General features: G+C 39.4%; 2 protein-coding genes across 3 annotated transcripts in view; both read left to right on the plus strand.

Moving 5' to 3' along the window:
- The first annotated feature begins 206 nt into the window (after window positions 1-206).
- LOC111864791 (lysozyme X-like) lies at window positions 207-5,621 on the plus strand. Of its 2 annotated transcripts, none has more exons than XM_023852302.1 (5): window positions 207-252; window positions 1,482-1,640; window positions 4,195-4,286; window positions 4,604-4,667; window positions 5,125-5,621. In XM_023852302.1, the coding sequence occupies exons 2-5, from the start codon at window positions 1,508-1,510 to the stop codon at window positions 5,247-5,249; spliced, it is 414 nt and encodes a 137-aa protein (XP_023708070.1). In that variant the 5' UTR covers window positions 207-252; window positions 1,482-1,507; the 3' UTR covers window positions 5,250-5,621. The 2 variants fall into 2 exon arrangements, with proteins under 2 accessions (XP_023708070.1, XP_023708071.1); XM_023852303.1 differs by having other exon boundaries at window positions 221-252; window positions 1,496-1,640.
- A 16,674-nt stretch (window positions 5,622-22,295) lies between these two features.
- The window catches only part of LOC111864783, a 61,681-nt gene continuing 58,622 nt past the window's right edge, over window positions 22,296-25,354 (plus strand). Inside the window, exon 1 of the mRNA XM_023852292.2 lies at window positions 22,296-22,439. The gene's annotated coding sequence lies outside the window, so the exon portion shown is untranslated. The remainder of the gene's footprint in view (window positions 22,440-25,354) is intronic.

Raw genomic sequence — 25,354 nt, forward strand, 5'->3', positions numbered from 1 at the left:
TGCCATAGAACCCGCTAGTGGGAAAACAAAGGCTTTGTGTGATGTGACTAATTTCCATACGGAAAGTTGGCATAATTTATTTGTATGTAAATGAGGAAGCGAGATATTATTTTACAACTGACATGTTTATCTTTAACGAAATTAGATTACAACCCTTGACATTTATGATAATGGGAAATTCGAATGTAATATAAATAGTTGAAGCTCTATGGAACCAAAACACTTCTTTTTAAAATATCGCTGTGTTCGCAGGTAAGTTAACTCACGTTACGTCCTTCTAAAATGCTCAGTTTTAAATATACATAACCATACACAATATTTCAGTTAAATTATCGGACATTTGAGAATGACAGTTAAGAATCAAAATATATTGAGATCTTCTGTTTCGAAGACTCACTAATTTCTATATCGCTTTGTGCGGCGAAAAAAACTTCAACAGTTTTTGGATAGTTAAGACTTTACATTTTTTCTAAAAGTATTAGAACTTCGAATTTAACATTCAACATATTGAAGTTTATACAAATATTGTGTTTCTGGACATTAACCATCTTCCTGTTTTATTTAAAACACACAATGTTTCGGAATCTGCCTCCGTTTTCGGGAGGAATTTACTCAGGCCCGTCGATAGAGCTAGTCTCTAAATGCGGAGAAACCGGTCTCCGTAACACTGTGTGTTTTAAATAAAAACAGGACGACGGATAATGTCCAGAAATATGATTGTATTAATACACAGTCGTCACAAACTTTCCGAATTTATTCTAAAATTTACGTACTGTATATTCTTTGGCCGCGTCATAGCTCAAGAGGTTAGTCGCTGACTTCCCACCGCGGCGGCCCGGGTTCGATCCCGAGTCTGGTCAGGTGGGAATTGCGGTGGACAAAGTGGCGTTCGGGCGGATTTTCTCTGAATACTTCGGTTTCCCTTGCCAATCTTCATTCCACCAAATTCTCCATCACCATAATCAGCCGGGGCAGGCTACAATAGCCCAATCAGTGGCCGCCGTGCCGAGTGGACCCAGTTGGACTCCACCCCCCACTAAGCGAATTAAAAAAATTAAAATTACTGTATATTTTCGTTATATTCATAAAAAGACGATAATTATGTAAATATTGTCTTTTCACTCTTAATTGCAATATTTGTAAGCGAGACGAACAAAAAACGCAGAATGCTTCTTCAGAAGACGATAGTCTCTCAGTTAGTCATAAAAATCCCAATAATATATAGAACAGAAAATGCATTGCCATATTCACAACAGCTGCCACTGATCTCAATCCTGAATATGTAGAATCCGGTCAACGTCGCTAAACCTAGTTCTGTAAGACCTTTTTTAATATTGTCATCTAGTCTATGCTATTTCTATTTCAATAAAATAAGAAATGTGAAGATCTGAAAACAATGCTTTCTCGCTCAAAATTATTTCCGCTGAAAATTACATTTTCTATTCTTTTATTTTTACAATATGTTGACATGTTCCATGCAGTTATTCTCTTACAGGTCAAGGCCACAATGAAAGCAGTCAGTGTGTGTCTGATCCTATTTCTTGTGACGGCTCGCATGTCCGTCGCCAGGATCCTGAGTCAGTGCCAATTGCTGCAGGAGCTCAGGAACCGCAACGTTGCAGGAAACGATTTAGCAACCTGTGAGTTTAATAGCTGACGAGGATTATTAAATTTATTCCATACAAAACAAAGCACTGAATGGCACATTAGCCTCCCGATAATTTGTTCTTTATCTTTTCACCCAAAGATAACAATTATTTTATTCCTGTCAATACAACACTATGTTCAGCAAATGGGGCTGTTGTCTAAGATGACACTTTTAGCCACATGTGTCCTATTTTAAGGTCCTGTTTTTAGTTACAACTGGCACGTCATACACTTAGCTTAAATTTACATGTAAGCCGAGTAGATCCACCTGTGTGTTGTATGCAATATATGCTACATTATACACGTACACTACAGTAGATTAACTTGCGTATTGCTATTATCATTAGTAGTTTTGGTTATGTTGCAGAGTTTGAACGTTCTGTGTGAATGTATACAGTTCATCTGCACATTTCACGTTTGTCGTTTTTTCCAGTGTTCTTTCTGGGGTGGCTTGATCTTGAATTCTTGGTGACACTGTTGTTCTTACAATGCGGAGGGGGGGGTTATGTTAGTTTGACCATTACGAGAATTCTTACCGGCGTGGTTCCGTTTTCTGTACACAACCCACTGTCACCAGACATGTATACTGAACTCAAAAATTCTCCGAGCATGAACTACGTCACAGAAAGAGGTTTTAGGGAACATGTGTGATGCTAAGAGCAAGGGCAAAGTCGGACGGCAAAGCATGTCTCTGAGAATTCAGAGTATAACTGACTGTTCACCTCTCTCGACCTTTGCTCCCTGCGATTAATGCCCCCAGGAATAACAGCGAAACAAAGAGTACGTGTAAAACGGACAGAGATAAAAAGTTCTATGATCCACATTCACGCAGAACATCCAAAATTCGCATCTTAACAAAGGCTGCAATGTTACCCAGCAGCAACAACAAGCCAGTCTATTACAGTATATAATACAATATTGTCATATGTCCTGGTAACATGAAAAGTAATTAATTGGTTCCGAATTAGATTAATCTGTTTATTGGCTATTCACCAGGCGAACTACAGTTACTTGTAACACAATCTTACTGTAACTAAAACACTTCGTAAGTACGAACAATGATGACACTACATAAACTACAGACTTCACTTCTGACTTCCGACATCATCTTCTGTGTTGTCCTCTTCTGTATTCTGTTGGTCAGTTCTCTCACCGAGGTAGGTTCTGGTCGAACAGTATGGAAATCGCCTCTTTCAACAGTAGAGTTATCGCGTTTCTAGCCGTTACTGTGCTTCGGAAGTTTGTTGTCATGTCGTTAATCAGTTCAAGTTACACTGCACGTATCAAACCACTAGCAACCGATACCCAATAGTTGACTGTTACCTAGGAAATGTGTTTACCGAGCCTCTCCCTAGCTATACATGTTACAATATACAGAATATAAAGCACTGGTCGATCCACTAGGTTTGCATGTAAATTTACGCTAAGTCTGATACATTAAATGTAACCACCCCATCTCCAGAAAATAATGTTGTGCTGAGAGGAACAAAGTAAACATTATCTCTAGTGATTTCACTCCAAGAAACGTCAAGATAACTTGACGAAATGCAATTGTTTCTCAGTTAAGATTAAATTAAGATTCGGGGCGTCAGAGTAACCACAAATTTCATTCATTTAAATTAAACGCCTTACAAAACATGGACTGGACAAAGCTTGCCACAAACAATGCCGTTTCCTTGGCAATAGATGCAGATGAGGACTCCGATTTCAAAAACTACACCTCCCTCACCCTCTCTCTGCTTGATGAACGGGTTTTTCTACGAATACTTCTTTTCGTTCTCTTCCCACGAGAAGATAGTATATAATTTATTATTGAACTGAGCACACATGGCCAACAGCAGCAGTCCAGGTCAACGCACTTCTTCTTACACAAGAAATGTGTACAGCCGCCTCTATCAACACATAGATCCCTGATGGAGACAAAAACAGTCTCAGAAATGTTTGATAATAGCCACATGTTCACACGAATCTTCGCTCCAGAAGACTTTATTACAAATACTTTGATAGAGATTAGCTCTTTCTAAGATACCCAACAGAGTAGGTGTCTCCACCAGTGGTGTTCTTTCTAAGGGACGAACAGACTAGGCGTCTCCCCCAGTGACTGACGTTAGCTCTTTCTAAGGGACACAACAAAGCAGGTGTCTCCCTCAGTGATTGAGGTTAGCTCTTTCTAAGGGACCCAAGAGAGTAGAAATCTCTCCCAGTGATTCCGGTTAGCTTATTCTACGGGATTCAACAGTGTTGGTGGTTCCCCCCCTGTGACTGAGGTTAGCTCTTTCTACGGGACACAACAGGGTAGGTGTCTTCCCCAGTAATTGATATTAGCCCTTTCTAAGAGACCCAACAGGGAAGGTATCTCGCCCCATTGATTGATGTTAGCTCTTTCTACGGGACCCAACAGAGTGTTTTCCTTTTTCCTTCACCTCATGGGGGAAACATATCCAGTTCCCGAAACGTTGCGTTTTCTAGTTTCTAGTATACCGGACCGTGGACAGAGTCCCAAAACCCAGTAATTCCGACATTTATCTTTCTCTCTCTCTTTCACAGGGGTGTGTATAGCTCAGCATGAGAGCTCTCTGAATACGGCAGCTAGGGGCGGGCCCAACACGGACGGAAGTTTTGACAATGGGATATTCCAGGTAAGCAATTGTGTTACTCTACGAAAGTAAAACTGAATATACGTACGTACTGTGACTGGAGAAAACGTGTAAGGAGAAAAAATCTTTCTTCACAAGCTAAGAATCATCGAGAATGGCAGTGAAATGTCTGTATTTTATGTAAACATAATATTCATTACCGTGTTCACAAGAGTCCGCCACTGATGTATATCCCGAGCCACATGAATCCAGTCCTCATTCTCACACGCTATCTCGCTAATACTTCGTTTATGCCTGTGTCTCATATTATGTTAGAAGTTTTCTCTTCTTCGGAAAGTAACGTCAATTCTTACTTTCAGATCAACGACAGATACTGGTGCAGAGAAAACGGCGTAGGCGGTAGTTGCAACATTAATTGTGCAGGTGAGGACAGATGTACCTCTCAATATACTGTAACATTTGTTCAAATATTACTTGCGAGGTTCAGTCAACCCTGGAGGCTCACTTAAATAGATACGTGTATATATATTTCGCTGTGCTTAATTAAGCACTCGCCATGAATCCGTATGGCTGAATGGAGGACATAACAGATGTATAAATACCGTCTTTCTACTGTAACCCTTGTTCCCGATCTCGTTGTATGTAACATAATGTGGATAACGACCTCCATGTAATCTTATATTCAGTACTGAGATTGTCCTAGTATTGTGAGAATGGTTCGTTCATTGTACCAATATTTTGGTGCACAATGTTCATTTTCTGAGGCATGGCTGATATACAAGACGTGTTGGGATTTCCTTGTACTTCTGTTTTCAGGTGACTGGTTGTCATTATGCTGAGAAAAAGATATTTAAATAATTTTAAAATCTCTCGTTTTCAGCTCTCAGAGATGACAACTTGACCGATGACATAAATTGCGCATTGAAAATCAAGAATGTTCAGGGATTCACGGCCTGGACTGTTTATTCGAGATACTGCACCCGTGCTGTCTTGCCCGGCTGCTGAAATGGCATCCACAATCTATCTGCATATTCAGAAGTGAAATATGTCCAATCACATGAAATAATAATGGCAAAGTTCCGCACAGCATTTCGTGATATGCACGAAGCATCTCAATGAGTTTTCTTAAATAAAGGTGGAGGAGAGTAGGTTTTGTGTTCACTGAGTGTCCCACATGTGACTTATTCTAAAACTTTATAGAAGTTCCTGAACAAGGATATCATTAAACTCTAATTCCTCTAACAGCCTCTCAATTGTCTTCAGTGTATAATCTATTAAGACATTACTAAGGAACTACAATAAAATTACTCACATGTTCTTTCGAGAGAAGAAATAAATGATATTTATTACCAAAACGAAAGAATATATTTCACAGAAGTTATGAATACAATTATAATATTTTGTTCCTCTTACAGTTCCATCCAAATTTCTTCCGCTTAACAAATTTAAGTTTGCTGTTTCAAGAGATGCAAACAATAACGCTAAATATACATTTAACAATAAGTTGTAACATACTGTGACATGTCTAACCGTTCCTGGGCAACGGGAGGTGGAACGAGTTACTACGAAGACATACCCTTGATAAACGATCGGTTACCAAGTTACGCAACAGTAAGGAAAGCGGTGTTTCTCCGTACCGTGCCGAGTAGAGCCGAAGCGCGCTGGTTGCTACGCAGCAATAAACAACTCTCGGCAGTGTTGCCCAGCAACGCCTGTAAACACGACGTTAAGCAACAGTGGTAGCTATCACGTAACTCTTTTCTGTGTTGTCAGTGCGGAAGCTACATAAGGATTGAGTAATGAGTATTGAGCCAGTTACTAGTATCCAGTATGAGGTGAAGTCCATTGATATTGAGTTGTATTGAGTGAACGGAAGTGACTCCAGCAGGAGAAGTAAGAGTGATACTGCAGATGGCAATAGCTGTGAAACTGTGAATGGTGTAAATGTAAGAGCGAGTGTTCAATAAATTCACTGCATCCAAGACGGGGTGAAGTTATTTGTCGCGTAACATACCCAACACGTGACAATATGATTTAAAATATTCCAAATCAACTGTATGTTTCTTTGCAATTACCGTGTAAGATATATCATTTGTATGAGATGCGGCAACAAAATACAAGCAACAATATTCATGGAACGAACCTTGTCATATAAACATTCCACAATGACAAATTTAAATAGCGGAAGTGCCTCAGTTTCTTGCTAATGATTCAATAGATCCGAAATAGATTGCCCAAATTTCCCATCTAACCCGCGGCTTGTTTTAATACATCCATACAACGTCACTGTATCTGAGTTTGTGTCCTTATGATGGCGAATGTCAGCAGGAAAACTCCAATTAGTGCACCATTGTTAGCGAAGAAGCGCCTTTCCTTATAATGTGACCACCTACTTCCTGCTTTCTCTGTAAGTCTGTGCATCTTCCACATGTTAATGACTTCCTTATTTATTTGCGGTTTACTAAACGACTCAGTCTGTAGCTCTCTCCATAAGTTTGTGTAAAACGTTTGAGAGTACTTCACGCCTTCCGTAGGCAACCGCACGAAAAGAAGGGTCCTCTGTTCTCAACAAGACTTCCGGTATGGGGATTTTTGCCATCATATGTTGAATCCAGAATCTAGTAACTTCGTGAGGATGACATAATGACCTGAGTCACTGATAACGAGACATCATTAGAGGTGTTTAGACATACGTCTATAGCTTCAAATACTCGTAGTATGAGGATTTAGGTGAACAATGAATTGGAAAGGATGTGGAAGGAAGCGGTCGTGGTTTTGTTTGAGGTATTTGCCCGGCGCTTTCCTTGAGTGACTGAGGTAAAACGCGAGCAACCTCAGTCAGGAATGGAGACGTCCGGGCCAAAATTCGAACCTGTAAACTCAAAAATAAAAAGCAGAAGCGTTACTGAGCCAACTCATTCGGTTTATTGTCACTACGACGTTTCTTCTTTGTGGACAGTTTAAAAAAAAGGACACAGTCATTTCAGATAAATATTTTCCTTAATATTTTAAATTCATAAGCCTATATGTCTAGCACAACCCGACTTTCCGAAATTTGTAGGACATCTTCCCACTCCTGTAGTTATGAATGACACCATCAGCCAATCACAGATGAGACACACCCGGAAGCAAGATGTAATTTTTCTTCAGCGATGGTTTAGCATCAATAATTATGTATGAACAATCATGGAGCCATCTGCATGGGAAAAATGTGAAATTAAGTTCATATTTTCTCATGGAAACATCAAAATAAGACGCCACACTTGGAGACCTAGCGTTAAGACGAAGGGAAGTATCAAAATAGATTTAGGAGAAGTTATGAATATATGGTTGGCCAGAAATGGCACAATGCAGTGTCTACTGTGAGTATTTTGTGAACACGGTAATGAATATTCAGGTTCCTGAAAAACAGAAAATCTTCTGGACCATGAAACTGTATAGTTTGTTACAAATTGGAGGAAACAGTCATAGGGGTTTTCAAATTAGATACTCTCCCTGGAGCATCTTGGGATAATTAAAATAAATCATCGAAAATACTAGCACAATTCATTTATGAGGTGAAATTCGAAACAGGTACTTCCCAAATTAAATATATCTAGTATATGAGAATTTTTTACTATCTAAGAAATAATGTTTTTTCATGTTTACTTCACCCATTTTAAGCGCCCTACTAACATACAAACTCCCTTCTCGAGAAGCCGCCAATTTTGCAGCTTCTCAAGAATTTCTTAACATTTTATGAAACCCGAATGTTCAATACTGTGTACACAAGAGCTTTTCACTGGTTCCTATCCTGAGCCAGATAAATCCAGTCCATAATATCCTATCCTATCTCTCTAAGATCCATTTCAAAATTAATAACCGACCTACATCTATTTCTTCCTAGTGATCTCTTTCCTTGTGGCTTTCTCACCAATTTTAGATATGCGTTCTTATTCTTTTCTATTCGTGCTACATGCCCTGTCCACCTCATCCTCCTTAATTTTGTCATTCTAATTATACTTAGAGAAGAGTACAAGTTATGAAGCTTCTCATTATGCAGTTTTCTCCATTCTCCTATCACTGCATTTCTCGTATAATAGTGTTCCTCTGAAGATGGTCTCTGAAGACCGAAACATGTAAGGGCATAAATAATTGAAATAAGAAAAATCTTCACCAGTGACACTGGACGAACTGTTTAACTTTTCACGACCTTCCTTCAGAGTTTCCTATAACAACATAAGAGAAGCACATTTTGTCTTTCAAGGAAGAAACCCTGAAGTTTATGAAGTCGGCTACTATATGGAATATGAGAACCGGCAACATTTTTTTACTTGTTTCTATCGGCTGTTTGCGTTGTTGAAATGGTGAAGGTGCTTAATGCAATTTAAAAATAACGTGACCTCAACCCTGCGCGCCGTTGCTATGACTACAGTTTCAGGAGTAGCTAGAAGCCGTGGAATTCATCGTAGCCTCGTAAGACATCAAGTGCTGTATATTTCATAACGAACACTTAAAATCTTTTTCGCTTCTTATCAAGTTTATAAACTTATCACTACTGTTTTCTTTTAAAATTGAATTCAGAATGCAAAAGTCAGTTCAACTAATAATTAATACTGGTCTTATTTAAGGAGGTTACATAAAAGTAGAGGATTGCCCAAAAGTCAGTTAACTGGTTAGTAAATACGTTCGATATTCCTCTGTTACTTACTGAATTTACAAAAATTATTCGAAACGATTCTCCATGTTCAGTGCACAAGTCACAACGCTGTGATACCGTTCTACAGAGTTACTGGCAGGATTAAATCTAAGTATTCCCGTTAATACTACAGAATGTATTGCGTTAAGTGACTTTATGGTCATTTATATAATACTGTCACGTGAGGGAATGACTATAGACGGAGTTTGGACTGGTGACTCGATTCATTGACCACTTATGCACACGATTCGTAAATGCAAGTAACTACAGTATCAGAGAGTCAATAGTTTACACGATTACTAGTGTTCTCAGTCTGTTACAGTCTCCAGTAGTCGTTACCTGGTAATGGATCCTACTGAAGATGAAGAGCGCAATATTCCGCTTTCCTACATATATGAGTATCTGTATACAACGATACCTACCTACCTACCTACCTACCTACCTACCACTAGGCGCTACTGCCCTGGGTGAGCCTTGGCCTCCTCTATAACCAGTGCGTGCTGCCATAGGAATGGACCCACGCATGATGATTCGAGGCTGGCTGTTAGGTTTCTGAACAAAATTCCTTTTACAGGATGAGGTTGTTAGCCTCATGCCCAACCCCCAACATGGAGAACCAGGATATCTTTCTTAGTCTGGACTCTAACCTTTGACCTTTCTGGTATGGGTGATCCTACCGGTAGTTAAACTACCGCCGGCATAGCTCTATACAACGATATCACAGTAATCTAACATGGCTGCTGTGTTACGCCCCCTTATTTTTCTTCAAAATATGATCACTCGATATTAAGGTTCCATTTTCAAATGAGAAATGTTTTTGAAAGATATATACACATCATGAGGTGTTCGCGGGATTCCTAGCGGGGTGCAGCGATGCTAGAGGGAGCTCTTTTCCATGTTCCACCTTACCCACTTCAGGCTTCCTGTTGACCTTGTTCAATGTCATGACACGTCACAGCCCCACAAAGTTATATCAAACAATAACAAACCCATAGGTTTATTTGTGGTGTAATGAGAAATGTAACTAGCGCAGATTGCAAGTCCCGGTGTTTTATGAAAGGAAACTGCTCCCAATCGCAAATAGTGACGATACGTAAGAGGGCTGAATAAGCAAACCAAATATATCACAGCACACTTGTCTGGAGTGCATGTAGGCTTACCAAAATATCAAGAACACAGTGTGTGTCAAGGGCCAGTAACGCCAAATGGTAGTTTGACTGATGCATAAAGAATTAGAAAGTACTTGGAAGCAAAGAGTCGTGGCATAATCGAGGGCCTAGCCCGGCCTGGAGTGATTCACAAAACCACGACGAAACATCATAATAACTAACAACTTGCCGAGTGACCGCTATGAAAACCCGCTCGGTAACAAGTCTGATAATTCTAAAAAAGTGAAAGAAAAATTTAAAGTTATCACTGTGCTTAACTGACTAACCACTATGCCATGAAGGCGTATGGGGTGGTGGGTGTATAACTCCACCACTCTTGACCTCAGCACTGCATGGAGGTGAGTGGTCCGCTTCGTCTTTTGCCCTTGCAGGGAACCAAACGCGGATTCCTATGTCGTGCAGCCCACAGCCTAGTGGGTCTCCCGGCTCCCTGATTCTGAAAAGGCATTCCGAAAATTCTACCAAGTATTGTAATTCATATATATTATTCGAGATATCCGCCAGTACAGCGATTAGGCTAGAGGCTTAACGATTGAGAATTTGTGTTCGGTCCCAAGCTAAGGTTACAATGTTTTCTTCATAGCGTCCAGACCGGTTCTGGGGTTCACTCAGCCTCCTATTCAGNGGATTCATGACCAAGAATTCTATTCCCCCCTAGACATGTACGTGTTTCGAAATGGAGTCTCTTTTTTCGACAACGGAGGGTTCATTTCTATGTAGGCGCTACGTTTCTTGCATTGCAGTTTCAGCATGAGTATGTCCGCGCTGTCATGGCGTCCAGGTCACTGTGGGCTCTGTGCATCCTTTGTCACTGCACTATACTAAGTACAAATATTTATGCACGATATCCAGAGGTTTCCTGTCAATGTAGGCTTGCGCAGCAGGTTATGCCTTGACTTATGTAAGTACTCGGGCCATGTTATAGCTCAGGCGGTTAGTCGCTGGCTTCTCACCACGGCGGCCCAGGTTCGAGCCCAGGTCCAGTCATGTGAGATTTGTGGCTTACAAAGGGGCACTGGGAGAGGATTTCTCTGGGTACTTCGGCTTCCCCTGCCAATTCTCATTCCACCAACTGCTCTACACTCGTCATCTACCATCCAGGGCTGGTACAATAGGCCAGTTAGTGACCGATGTACCAAATGGACTCAGTCTCTCCTCACACCAAGAAACTAAAAAAAAAAAAACAATGCAACTGCTGTGAAACTGCGGTTAGTCAGATAAAAGGTCGTAGGCCTGACCGCCGCCATCTTAGCTAGTGAAGGAATAACCCGCCTTTTATGGAACTCGGAAACGCATTACCTTTTTCACAAGACCGCCACAGGTCCATATTCTGAGATACATTCCTCGGGATCACATTATCATAACCTTTATCATTAATTTTCATATTAATATTATCTTCTTCGTTCCATCTTCTGCTAGGTCTCCCAGGCGATCTCTATCTTTCAGGTTTTCCTACAGATTTTTTGTATTTCTAACTTTACTTATGCTTTCTACATTCAAATTCGTCTCATGTGCCTTGCTTTCATCGTTCAAGTAATTACAGATTAAAAAAATTAGGAATTTTCTCATCAATCAATTTCTCCTGAACCTCCAGTTACTGCATCTCCCTTAGTTCCAAATATTTCCACCATACATCTGCATTTTTGCTGGAGAGCAGAGTGAAGGAAAGAAAACTGAACTGATTTGTATCTGGCATTCTCCGAATTTAATCTGCTCTTAACTCATTCATGGCATTGATTTTTGTTATCTGCTGTTCCCATATTCTAACTCAGCGACACTTTCGAAGAATTAATTTACTGTCTCTATACTGTGATGTCTGCAACAAATCAAAACTTGATTCAAGACAAAATTAAGAGGAGACTGACTTCGGGTAATGCTTGTTACCATTCAGTCCAGAATCTTCTGTTTTCATGCCTGAGAATATACAAAATTATTATTTTGCCTGTGGTACTGTATGGGTGTGAAACTTGGTCTCTGACATTAAGGGAGGAACATATGCTGAGGGTGTTCGAGAACAGATTGCTCGGGAGAATATTTGGACCGCAGAGAGATAAATAGACAGACTAGAACAAACTACAAAATGACGTGCTTCATAACTTGTATTCTTGGCCAAATGATCAAGCCAAGGAGGATTATATTGGTAGGGTGTGTAGCACAAATGAGGATAAGAGGAATTCATATAGGATATCTGTAGGAAAGCTAGAAGGAAAGAGACCAATAGGAAGACCAAGATGTAAGTGGGTGAACAATATTAAAATGGATCTTAGAGAAATAAGTTGGGGTGGTACCGATTGGATCTATCTGGCTCAGGATAGAGACCAGTGGAGGACTCTTGCGAACACGGTAACGAACCTTCAGGTTCAATAAAATGCTGGGAAATTCTCGAGTAGCTGCTCAATTGGCAGCTTCTCAAGTAGGATTCATTTCCATGAAGTCAGTTAGTTATATCATTATGTCTTGTATTAGTGTGATGACAAGTGAATACATATTTGGTTTCCTTGCGTTTGCTTCCAAACCAAGGTCGCCATAGCGTCCAGTACCAGAATGTTCTACCAAGTAAATTAAACGTAGAGATAAAATTATTCCTGTATTTTAGTCAAATAATCACCACGCCATGAAGACGTATGGAAGAATAGATGTAGAGTTCCACATACTTAATCTTGGTACTAGATGGAAGTGAGTAGTCAGCTTCACGTTCCGACCGGTTCCATACTTCTCCTGACCAATCATTCGAAATCATAAAATTTCTTCTTCTTCTACATAACTTCGTTAAATAATGTAATTAAATAATCCAAACAGCAATTATTTTCACCATCACAATCACCAGTATCACCAATATTATACAGCAGCTGTCAGAGTCAATATCATCGCAACATAATTAACATAATTAACTCATGACCCCATGCATTAATGTATGTTTTCTGGGTACTAACAATGGAATATATGATGTTTTACAACATTAAGTCCTAGTCTAACATTACTCAGAAGAACTGTGCAAGATCTGCAGCTGCGAAATCTCACCATTCAGCAAAATATCGAAAAGTTTTAACTTCGAAATGGGAAATACTTTCTTGAGACATCATTATGTTGCTTCTTGATGGCACAGACATTTTAACAAAGCCAATGTGAACGAAGAACCAAATCATTTTCTAGAGTATTCTAAAGATCGTGACATTTTCAACTTCCAAAGCAACGGCTGTTCTTTTATATTCACAGTTATTAAGGAGCAAAACTTCCATCTTGAATGCGTAGGGATGTTTAAGTTCACAATGTCGCGGTTCAGTTTTTCAGTTTATTGTGTCCGTCATTCAACACAACAGTTTCTTGGACTGGGATGAGATTGAGTCCACTTGGTGCGTCGGCCACTATTTGGCCTTTGTATCAGCCCTGGATGATAGATGGTGAGCGTGGAGCAGTCGGTGGAATGATAACTGGCAGGGGAAACCGAAGTAGTCGGAGAAAACCCACACCAGCTCCACTTTTTCCATCACAAATCCCACATGACCTGGGCTCGAACCGGGCCGCCGCGGTAGGAAGCCGGCGGCTAAGGGCCTGAGCTATGGCACGGTCATTTCTTGTATAACTAACTGTCTAGTTACCCAGCTCCAGGTAGAAGAACAGTTTTTCAACAGCAGCTCAGTAAAAATTATAGGTTTCTACGGTAGGCTAAGATGCAGTACAGTACTACAAGGGCTCGCCAATGGCCTTCAACCAAATAAATCAAATTTACACCCCCCCCCCCATACAATATTTGTTTAAGATTACTTTAATATTCTCCTCTCATTGGAGCTTACGTCATCCAAGGGTCTTTTCCATCGAAGTTTCTCGACTGAAGTATCATACAAATTTCTCATTTCCCATGCTACATGCACAACTGCTCCACTCACGTTCATTTAATCGCTGTCATAGTATCTTTTTTTTCCCCTTGGCACTACAGCCTCAGTGGGCCTAGGCCTACCTCCATGAACTTCTCCGTTCACTTCGGTTTTTCTAGATCTTACACGTTCGGTAGGACTCCTTGGGTGGGTGATCAGCTCGTCGCAAGGCCTCTAACTGTATAGAAACACAGAAAAACGCATACATACAAACTACACATCCATGCTCTGAGTAAGATTCGAACCCACGATCCCGGTTTCCAAGCGAGCGAAGACAGTCCATGCCTTAGACCGCTCGGCTACCGTGACCGGCCTGTCATAATATCTTACAAAGACTAAAATTATGAAAGTTATCATTATAACTTCTATGTGTGTATGTACATGTATTGTACTTTCACAAATGGCGTAACTACTGGAAATGTACTTAATTTGTTTTTCTCGCCTGTTAAAGCTAATTTCAATTTTTCTTGGAATTTGTTATTTATTTATTCCTATTATATAGACTGTCATATTTTGTATTTTGCTCTTTAATTATTTTTGTGTATTCATATGTACTCATGCTAACTTTGTAGTTGGCCACTGTTAAGTTTGCACGTAAATAAACACGAATTGAATTGAATTGTATTGAATTCAATTCTGTATTGTTCTTCGTCCTCATGTTATTTTCTCTCAATTAGGTTCCCATTTCCTCCTAAGCGCTTCGTTCTGAAATTCTCTTGAGATCTGTGTTCTTCTCTCGGGGAGACAAACGAGGTTTGTACGGTGTTCGACGTGATGGAAACTTAGAACTGCACAAGCAGAGAGCCCTCTTCCTCAACCCCTTCCACTCATCGGTGCGAATATACTCAGAACTCAACCACTCAGAAGATTAAACCAAAATCCATACCGCATATCCATCTACGTCACTTATTCGCTGACTAGGGCCAGTGCTAACGTGCATCAGTTTTCTGATCAGCGGGGCAGTGGGATCGATGCTGTACCAGTTTTTCCAACCCTCCCACAACCCTTAATGCTGTGGGGGGGACACCTCTGTGGCGCACGGTCTGAATTCTTGTTTCAGAACGCATTTCAGACTTGATCCACGAATGTAATATCAAATTAAATTTATCCTCAATGGCTATATTGTGCTTCTTAACCCAGTTAAGGTGATATATTACTGATGTTATCTGTTTAGCACAGGTTAAGAATGCCTGGAGTTATATCTACGCCTCTATGGTGTGTTGTTTAAAACCATGGGGAGATATGCTTTTGTGTTATGGCACATATTCACTTGATTTCCAATACGAATGCCTCAGTTACGGCTAAAATATGCTATGATCACTTCTTGTCACATGATCTCCATTTCTCCATTCGTAACATTCCTTTTTCCTTCTCTCTCTTTCGATGTTATATTGTGGCGTGCCGCCAGAGAGCTGGAATGGTTGAGGAGATCACAGTTGATTTCCTAGGCAACGACCAGCGTTCCCGCTGCAAAGACTTGGAATCGGAACTCTAGCAAATCTAAGCAACGAATTGTTCGAGGCAATTGTATGGCAACGCTGTCATAAACATGTATACTTCAGTGGGACCGGACTACCAGTAGGGCGTTGCCTAGGAATCGCTTAAACAACAAACGCGTTTCCCCGGAGATGAAGGGACAACAAGAAGTTCGTTGCATAACAGCGGCCGAGACCAAAGCCTCCTACACGGTGCGCTCTGTTCAGTCCGAGTGTACATTATAAGAGCCCAGCTTCGACGAGACTAGTCAAACCCGTGTAGAGGGGGGATCGAATAACTCCACTGTGACCCTGCGAGTCGTAGGAGGCGACGAAAAGGGAAGTGTCAAAACTGAGACAGTAAAATATGGTCGAGAGTCCCAATGGACTCAGACCCGAGGAAGACTGCGCTGGCAAGGGCAGCATATATAAAAGACAGACCCGTCCTCTCGTCAGAGAGGGCGCCCCAAAAAACAAGACTGTAACGGTCAAGCAGTGATAAATATCTGGTCATGAGCCCCAGACAGGGCTCGACACCAAGACTTACTGACTGACTGACTGACCGTCAGTCGCAATGTGACTGTGACTTTGACTTTGACTCTGAGACCAGTCAGTTTTTAGTGTAGCTCCGACTGGAGCAGAAGCAAGCTCGCATCCGGCATAGGACAGAAGACACTTCACCGAGATCAGCGGTGCACTTATTTCTAAGAGTGAAGAGGAAATGTCTAAAGGGCGTTCTTAGTTGATAATAATTGTAAGAGAGAGTGTAAAAGAGTTGTCCAATAAACGTCTTAGCCAAATCCGAGACCCACGTGAATTTACTTGTCGCGTTACATAGGCAACACGCGACAATATAAAACTCTATAGTTGATACAGTGCCATGACATGAAAATAATCGATTTTAACAATTTCACGGAATCGTTGACTATGCACAAAGCACAAAGCTTATGAAAGGTGGGCGATCTTAAGAAAACTCCTGGTGTAATAACAATTCGTATGCACGAAGCATGTGCCGCCGAAAACAATGTGCAACTACTCGCTGCCTCCCTGCCATATTCGATGTGTGTCATGATCTGCAATGCATTACATATATCTAGAAACAGAAAACAGAAGTCTGTTGCCTTCCATGACAGTATGCACGTCGGTTATTCTTGTTACTAGAAGAACGTACAAGCCTGCATTGACAGATGTCCTCTGTGTGTCTTGCATTAATGTTACTCATTGTAGCAAAGTGACAAAGCTTGTAGTGAGCTCATCAAGTACAGATGCCCTTATCTGGACGTTGTGTGAACGCAGGTACATTCGTGCTAAATTACGGTGCAACAGATGTGGCGCCTACTCAAATAGGCCAACCCCTCCACAAATGGAAGAAGAGAACCCATATCCAAATATATAAACTGTTTTGGAACGAACAAAAATTTGGTGGTTCTACCACGGAGCTCGAAACCAAGAATGACTGTACTAGTGAGGGCAAGAAGAAATTTACTGGAGCTGAACCTGGACAATAAAGGCTCAACTGAACTGAAAGCAATTCACACGAGCTCAGTTTCATATCAGTCTCTTATGGATTCCAAATTGTTTCCTAGTTCAGCTTTTCTTCTGTTAAATAATTGCAAGAAAATAATGTTTTATTTTAGGCGCGCCATAGCTCAAGCGGTTAGTCGCTGGCTTCCCACCGCGGTGACCCGGGTTCGATTCCGGGTCTGGTCAAGTGGGATTTGTGGTGGGCAAAGTGGCGTTGGGGTAGGTTTTCTCCGAGTACTTCGGTTTCCCCTGCCAATCTTCATTCCACCAATTGCTCCACAATCACCCTCACCTATCATTTTGGGTTGGTACAACAGGCCAGAAATGGCCGCAGTACAAGGGACTTAGTCCCGACAAACTAGCAAAAAAAATGTTTTATTTTTTAATTTAGTCCATTTATTGCCTGAACAGAATACATAAAAAATCTTCAAGCGTATCTAGTAATTAACTTAAAAATAATGGCAGTAGAAGATGTAAAAAATTATAGAAATGTAAAACAAATGTATGGCATGCCTATGATATATAAAGGGATATGGCATATATCCATGTAATTGCTGTGCTTGGTATTAAGAAATAAGACTGTAAAATTCTTGGTTATATTGAAGGAAGTGACAGCAGTTTTGGCGCTATGAAAGAAGAAAATGAAGCTTTATGTTGGTATCTTGAGGAGAATGAAAAAAAAAAATTAGAATATGCGATACTATAGTGTTGTCTGTGGTTCTGTATGGGTGTAAAACTTGGTCTCTGTCATGAAAAGAGGGTGCTGAGCCAATATTTGAACCGAAGAGGGATGAAGTGGCAGAAGGTTAGAGAATAGCCAAATATAATTAAAATGATGAAGTCAAGGAAGATGAGATGGGGGAGAAGAGGAACGTTAGAAGGAAAGAGACGACTAGGAAGACCAAGACCTACGTGGGTGGCTAATGTGGTTGTATGGACTGGATTGATTTGGCTCAGGATAGCAACCAGTGGAGAGCTCTTGTGAATATAGTAATGATCTTTCGAGTTCCATAAATGTTGGGGAGTTCTTGAGTAGCTGAGTGACTGGCGGCTTTTCAAGAAAGGTTCAGCTCCATCACGTTAGTTGTTTAACCCGTCTCTCTTTTATTGAATTTGGTGTAGATGTCGTACGTATCGAGAGATTTACTTTCACCAAACGTAAAGATTTTTGAACTTAGTATTTTTAAATAGCATAAAAATTATTCTCTGATGTTCCGGATTGTTATGAAGCCAACTGAAACTCTGAAGGGTGAATATAAATCGATACTTGGGTTTGCTGAGGGAAGTATGTGTTTGTATATACAAGAGGTTAATTAAATGGAGAAATGAGGACGTTACATAAGAGGATTTTCTTACTAAGGGAGTAAAGTAAAGGAAATTAAAAAAATTCGGGACATACAGCTCCGACAGGAGAAACACAAATCTTCTTAACAGCCACTATTTGGGGCGCCTAGGAAGATAATATTAAATACAACATTAAGCAAATTAATTTTGGGGGTTCTGGAATTAACTGAGTTGATTCAAGATCGGGTACACTTTCGGGCCCTTGCGTTAACGGTGCTGAATATTTTAGGTTTAATAACAGAGGGAAGGAAGTAACTGAAGGGCCTAATATTTATATACAAAATTATACAGGCTCATATCCTATAAGGTCTAATACCAGGCTCCTGTGAACACAGTAATGAACCTTTGTGTTAAAAAAAAAAGAGGAATTCTTATCCATCTGAACAACTACTGTCTTCTCAAGAGAGACTCGTCTCCATGGATTTTGTTAAGTTATGTATATATAGGACAAGATTTGAAAATTCACAACTTATAAAATATTTTACTGGTTTTATTTGAAAATTCTCTATATACCTTTCCATTTTATGTGAGATATATTGAAGCATGATAAATAACAGCTGAAATGTCAGAGAGAAAATTAATGAGTTTCTGAAGCCCTCCAGCCCTTAATGACGTGGAGACTTGACGCTGTAAGAGTAACCTTGTTCTAACCGTGACATTTCCATTAGACGCGAAGTCATTGCTTTATTTTGAACCCTGTAACCATGGAAAATAAATTAAGCTCTATGCATATGCCACACAATACGTATATATTTAAGTGCTACAGCCCTGTGTTTCCCATCTCTGGGTCCATTGTATTTGAGAAGCTAGTAGTTGCTCAGACAGTCAAGAAATTCCTAGTAATTTATTGAACCCGAAAATTATTACTGTGGTCACAACAGCTCTTCGTTGGATCTCACCCTGGGCCAGATTAATACAGTCCTTTAAGATCAGTTTTATTTCTTAACACCTAGGTTGTCAAAAGTGGTAACTTTTCTTAAGGTTTTCCTGCCAACATTTCTATCCCATTCGCGCTATAGGCGTCAACCATCTAGTTTCCCTTGATTTAATTATCTACAAAATTATAGTTTGGAATATACCAGCTACCAACTTCATGCAGAATTTTATCCAATATCCTTCTCTCGAGATTAAGTCCATATGTACACGAAATTATTGGGGATCATGGGTGTGGGTTTCGACGTAACCAACTGCTGATTACAGCTATTGTTCGTCAGATATTTGAGAAAAGATTGGAGCACAATGAGTCAGTACATCAGATATTCGTAGACATCAAGCAAGTCTATGAATCAGTTGGGGGAGAAGTACTGTACAGTATTATTATAGAGTCTGGGGATTAGTCCAGTCCATATCAACCCATCCTATCTCTGTAAGATTCATTTTAATATTACCCACTCACCTATTCTACCTCATTTTAATTCAATGTAACTTAAAGCCCTTTTACTAATGTAATTAATATTTACCTTCAATAAAAATTGTTTTAGAATTTCAGAATATAGTGTATTTGAAATATTAATATTGGCCGTTAAGGTTAAGTTTTTCTTTTCTAAAGGTAAAAGTATCCCTGTAACTTGCCTTGGAGACTATAGGGTTGTGAGATGTTGAGGTTCCCATATTTTTTAGACAATCGGCTAACATATGGCGGTAAGGTTGTCAGCCTTACTCGCCGGCCGCCCTTTACCCCCCAAGAATATCCCAAGTATTATCATGGTACTCATTTCTGTTAGAGGCTGAGTCAACCCCAGGACCATAATGCGGCTGGAACGATTAGGTCAATTGAAAAAATCCACCTCATTGGGATTCGATCCCGCGACCTTCCGGCTTGTAGCATAGTGCCTCAACCAACTACGCTACCGCGTGCTCGGTTTCCCCCCCCTTCCCTTTCTACATATAATATATAAGGCACATTATAAACAATGGCTTCAGACGTGCTATGAATAATTAGAATATCCTGCATAACTGAGATAAATTATTGAACCTGTTTATGGTATTGGTTAAATATTTTGTCGATATTATTATTATTTCAGATATTTTCCGTTGTCTAATAGCCGTCACATCTCAAGGGTAAGATCCAACAGAAGCGTACAATCTTCTGGAATGTAACTCTATGCAGTTCTATAGAAGTTCTGCTTTTCGGCTGCTTGCTGGTATTTTTCACGGGTTTTATTCCCTAAGAATGGAGGCAGTACGTTCCTCCGAAACGTCAGTGAACTTCTACCAGATTAAACGTCATTAATCACCACTGTCTGAACCCAAAATCGATAAAGTACTAATTGTATTTTTTTTCTCTCCCTCACTTCAAGCCTGAAACAGTTAATTATTTATTCATTTTCGGTGAAATCTAAAATCAAACTTAGTTTATGGTTAATATTTGTTCATCAATAGACAGTCTGATGTTGCGTGAATGGACATATGGACGTTTGTCTTCTACCTGAAATATTTTGTTCATTTACGACACAAAAATCTCGCTTTACTTGAAATCGTAAAGAAAGGTAAAGTTGTCCCCGTTCTTAACTAATTAAGCACTTACGCCATGAGGACGTATGGGAGAGTGCATCCAATCGTCAAGACCGACTTTGGGGTCCACCCAACCTCCTATACAATGGGTACTGGGGCTAACTCCTGGGGGTAAAGCGGCCGTGGTGTGAAGCTGACCACTCACCTACACCTAGCGCCGAGGTCAAGAAAATATGAATCTATATATCCACTTAAACTAGTATATTTGCTTTAAAACTAAAATAATTTCAATGTTTGTTACTTTATTAATAACTTCTTTTAAAAATGAAATTTTGGATGATATGGTATATTTCTACTTGTAAAATTAAAGAACTGCAGTTTTCTAAGCTACTGGGATATATTTACCTTGAATGATATCCGAGATTATCAGTTGTTAAAATTTTTGTAGACTCCTGAGTACGCTTAGACTCTCTCAAACTCAGGCTACAATTCCTATGACAAAGATCTACACACGTGGCCTTCTCCTAATTAATGTTGAATCTTGTTTTTCTTAACATTCATAAAGAAACATTACAAGACTTCGGTCATATGACTTGGACCCTATTGGTGACTAAATTTAAACCGAGTCAGGATAATTTAGCTGTCTTCTGGATAATATGTTATGGTTTATTTAGCGCTGCTATCAATAGCCAAGACTACATAGAGTGAAATAGTAGATTAATGAATGACGAACTGTAAAGTACGTGGAAATCAGCGGTATTAGAATCCTTTAATCCTTTTAAACTTGATGTTAGAAAATCCAGCCATTGCAATAAAACAATTTTTATACTCTAAAGAACCAATAAATTGGTTTCCAGAGTTATACAACTGTAGAGTGGCAAGCGGTAACGTAGTTGGTTGAGGCACTATGCTACAAGCCGGAAGGTGGCGGGTTCGATTCCCTATGAGGTCATTTGATTTTTCAATTAATCTAAACTTTCCAGCCCCACTATGGTCCTGGGTTTACTCAGACTCTAACAGAAATGAGTACCAGGAATCTTCCTGGGGGGTAAAGGGGGGCCGGCGCGTAAGGCTGACAACTTCACCGCCATCTGTGAGCCGATTATCTAGAAATGTGGGAGCCTCGACGTCTCACAACCCTACGGGCCTCCACGGCCTGTTACGCGATAGCTTTATACAGCTGTATTAGCTCGTTTGATTCGGGGCGGCAAGGAGAGGTCTGGAATTTATTGAATCCATGCGCTTACGGGACATAAAAATCTCAATAATCTTGGCAGAGGGGTTTGTGGGACATGTCCCAAGTAGGATCGAAAGGGTGACTATCCTGTTTCGATATTCAGTAGACCGTGTACCGGAAAAGTCATAAAGAATAAAATGTCCCGAGAAGGCAATGAAATAAGAAGTCAAAATATCTTTCATTATGTGCCGTATTAATGTCTGCACGATTCGTGTTTCAGCCAAAGAGATTACTCCACTACGCATGTGTAATATCGATCTCTGGTTGGCTATTCCATCTTGCATATAAGCGGAGTGCCAATGTCCATCGTTCACACTTTGCTCCGATTGCTGCTTTTAACATCCCTCGGGTATCACGAAACCATCGAATTTCTTCGCACTTCCTACTGTTATATCATACTAACCGTCTTCGGCCGTGAATTATCCATGTCCTAAGAAGGGTGAGTTCAATATATTTTATATAAATGTATTAATGGTATACAAATTATATTTTACAGTGTTACATTTAGAGAAGAAACAATATTTCAATTTTCCTCCAAAATTCATCATACAAAGTCAAGGGCGAGGCGAAAAGAAGAGTTTATATTATATACATTTAGAATTGAGGCTTTTTAGTGATGACATAGAAATCTCTTCCCCCGGATATATTTTACTTACGAATATTGTTATTAACATATTGATTTTAATAAAACTTCATGTAATTCGGTTCATTGTTTCGCTTTTATTAATTGGTTTCGAGAAAAAAATCGTATTCTAAGTCGTTCCATAAATCGAAGTACAAAATTATACCAAACTGAAAGGCAGAGGTCTCTGTTTTAGATGAAAACCTTAATAAATTCAATGTGTGAGATTAAATTACTGCTGTAAAATACTGTATATTAGTCTGAAGTTGCTCTCATTTGATTTACATATTACTTGGTGAGTTTGGACACCATTGATGTAGGAACCAGTTTAAGAAGTTAATAATTTAGACACATTCGTTTATTTATGATCAAGAAGGAAAATATTCAGGAATATCTTCTAAATCATGAAATATTATAAAAGTAAGCATATTTTAATTGTATGTCTTAAATTCTGGGTTCTAAATTGATAAAAGGAAGAGATATCCTAAGTGACTTTGGTGAAAAGAGGAGCTCTAAAAGCTATACAAAATTATCAGTAAGAAACATCAGCATTGAAACTGACCGAAGCCGTTTAGTGAAGTTCTGCCATATAAATTATAAATACGCCTGTCCAAAAGTGCAGGCCCCGATAGTAGTTACAGGCAAACCGAAGGACAAGGACAGACATGACTACATAAACCGTTTTCACTCTGTAAATAGATCAAAATAATGTTTTTGTACGAGAATGTAAACATAAAATTAATAAGCGGAAAATATATAAGAGTAAATGGTACCTTGTTCTTTCTGAAGCAATTAATGTTTTAAATTTTCATTCAAGTAACGCTTGGGAACTATTTCTGTCTCGAAATAATGGTCGTTACAAATTTGGCGAGTGACTATGGACTTCAGTGAAGTTTAACACACGGAATCTCGGATATTGTTCCACTTGCGAGTTTTGTGTGTGTTAATTTACTCCTCTAGAACTATGCTTGTTCCACATCATAATCATTATAAAATTCACAAATTATTGGCGCCCTCTGTTGATCCTCTAAGACCTCACTTCTTTGTTAGCCTCTTCATTGGTGCTAACATCAAAATAAGGGCCCAATCTGGTGTAATCATACACATACATAAAATTATTATATATATCATAAATGTTCTTGCAAACTGTTATGTTTCCTAATATTATAGAGTTGTGTATAAAACACACAATCAGTATAACTCCTTTTATATCAGCTCATTAATCGCTACAGCTTTTGTCTTTTATTCGGAACATGCTCGGTTCGAATTCTGGCCGAGACATAGACTGTTCTAACGGAGATTTTCTTGATTTTCCTTAGTATCTCCAGAAAGTGGTGGGATAGCACCTTAAAACAGGCCAAGACCGCCTCTCTGAACACACTCCGAAAATGATTATTCATTAATTTCCAATATTTCGACGCTGTATGACGTAGTTACTGAGAGTGTTGTTAAATAAGTTAAAAATAAAATAAAATATTGTCTTATTTTAACACGTAGAGCAGAAAAGTCTGTATAAAATGTAAGGTACGACCACCGGTAATTTTTTATTAGTTTATGTGCACAACGCCGAAAACAGTAAGGCAGAGATTTTCGTCTCAGATTTGTTTACTGGCAGTACCCCCTTATGTTTGCCGGTGCACTGGAAATTCTCAGTGGTGTTTGTGATTTCTCTCAGTCGTTCCATGGAAGTTTCGAGATGAAAGGTTAACATAGGCAGACGTCGCCCCTTCCTATGGCTTCCACACGAACTGTTTACCATCTTTCAGTAGAATTACACTAGAAGTTAAATAATTTATGTAATGTGACACAGCTTTATTATATAAATTATGAAACTGCTATACTCGATCTATACACGATAGATCTATACGGTCGAACATCCAGAGTGAGTACTTCTTCCAAGAGCTGATCTCTAACTTTCCAAGCCAATGATTCATATTCTGGGCGAATCGTGATTTTATATCTTAACTGCAGGAAATTACATCCGAGATCTTTTTTTTAATGTTCATTGTTTTAAATTTCGAATTGTTTCAATTTTTTAAATAAAAAAATTGTAAGATTTGAGGCTTTCACGGCGGTGACTATGAAGAAAGCAGTCTTCTGGGATTTGGCACCGTGTATATGTGGTGTTAACCGACGTTTCGGAGGAACGTCGGTATTAGAATCCTTTAATCCTTTTAAACTTGATGTTAGAAAATCCAGCCATTGCAATAAAACAATTTTTATACTCTAAAGAACCAATAAATTGGTTTCCAGAGTTATACAACTGTAGAGTGGCAAGCGGTAACGTAGTTGGTTGAGGCACTATGCTACAAGCCGGAAGGTGGCGGGTTCGATTCCCTATGAGGTCATTTGATTTTTCAATTAATCTAAACTTTCCAGCCCCACNCTTCCAAAGGGACGATATCACCAAATGTATCTTAATTTCTTCGGTGCTTATGTCATAAACGTTCGTTAAAATTTGGTTAATCAGTAATCTGTCTACTGACAGATTACTGATGATGATGATTATTTAGAGAGACGGTTACTAACCACTTACACTTTGTTATAACCTACCACGTTACAATATGAAAAATTCAGTTTCAAACCTAATACAAATTATATTATCTAGAAGCAACTGACAAGGATAATATTTAAATGAATTTCTGTTAAATATACTGTGAGAACGTTAAGTACAGCTTCCTTGTTGAAGACGTGATCCAATGACGCGGATTTTTAGTAACACTGCGATAGTT

The sequence above is a fragment of the Cryptotermes secundus genome, unplaced genomic scaffold (assembly GCF_002891405.2).
Source record: "Cryptotermes secundus unplaced genomic scaffold, Csec_1.0 scaffold1278, whole genome shotgun sequence".
Taxonomy (NCBI): Eukaryota; Metazoa; Arthropoda; class Insecta; order Blattodea; family Kalotermitidae; genus Cryptotermes; species Cryptotermes secundus.

Coding starts and splice junctions, on each gene's coding strand:
- LOC111864791 (XM_023852302.1), top strand. CDS start 1,508: ATGAAAGCAGTCAGTGTGTGTCTGATCCTATTTCTTGTGACGGCTCGC. Junction 4,287..4,603: donor TTGACAATGGGATATTCCAG/GTAAGCAATTGT, acceptor TCTTACTTTCAG/ATCAACGACAGATACTGGTG. Junction 4,668..5,124: donor TTGCAACATTAATTGTGCAG/GTGAGGACAGAT, acceptor TCTCGTTTTCAG/CTCTCAGAGATGACAACTTG.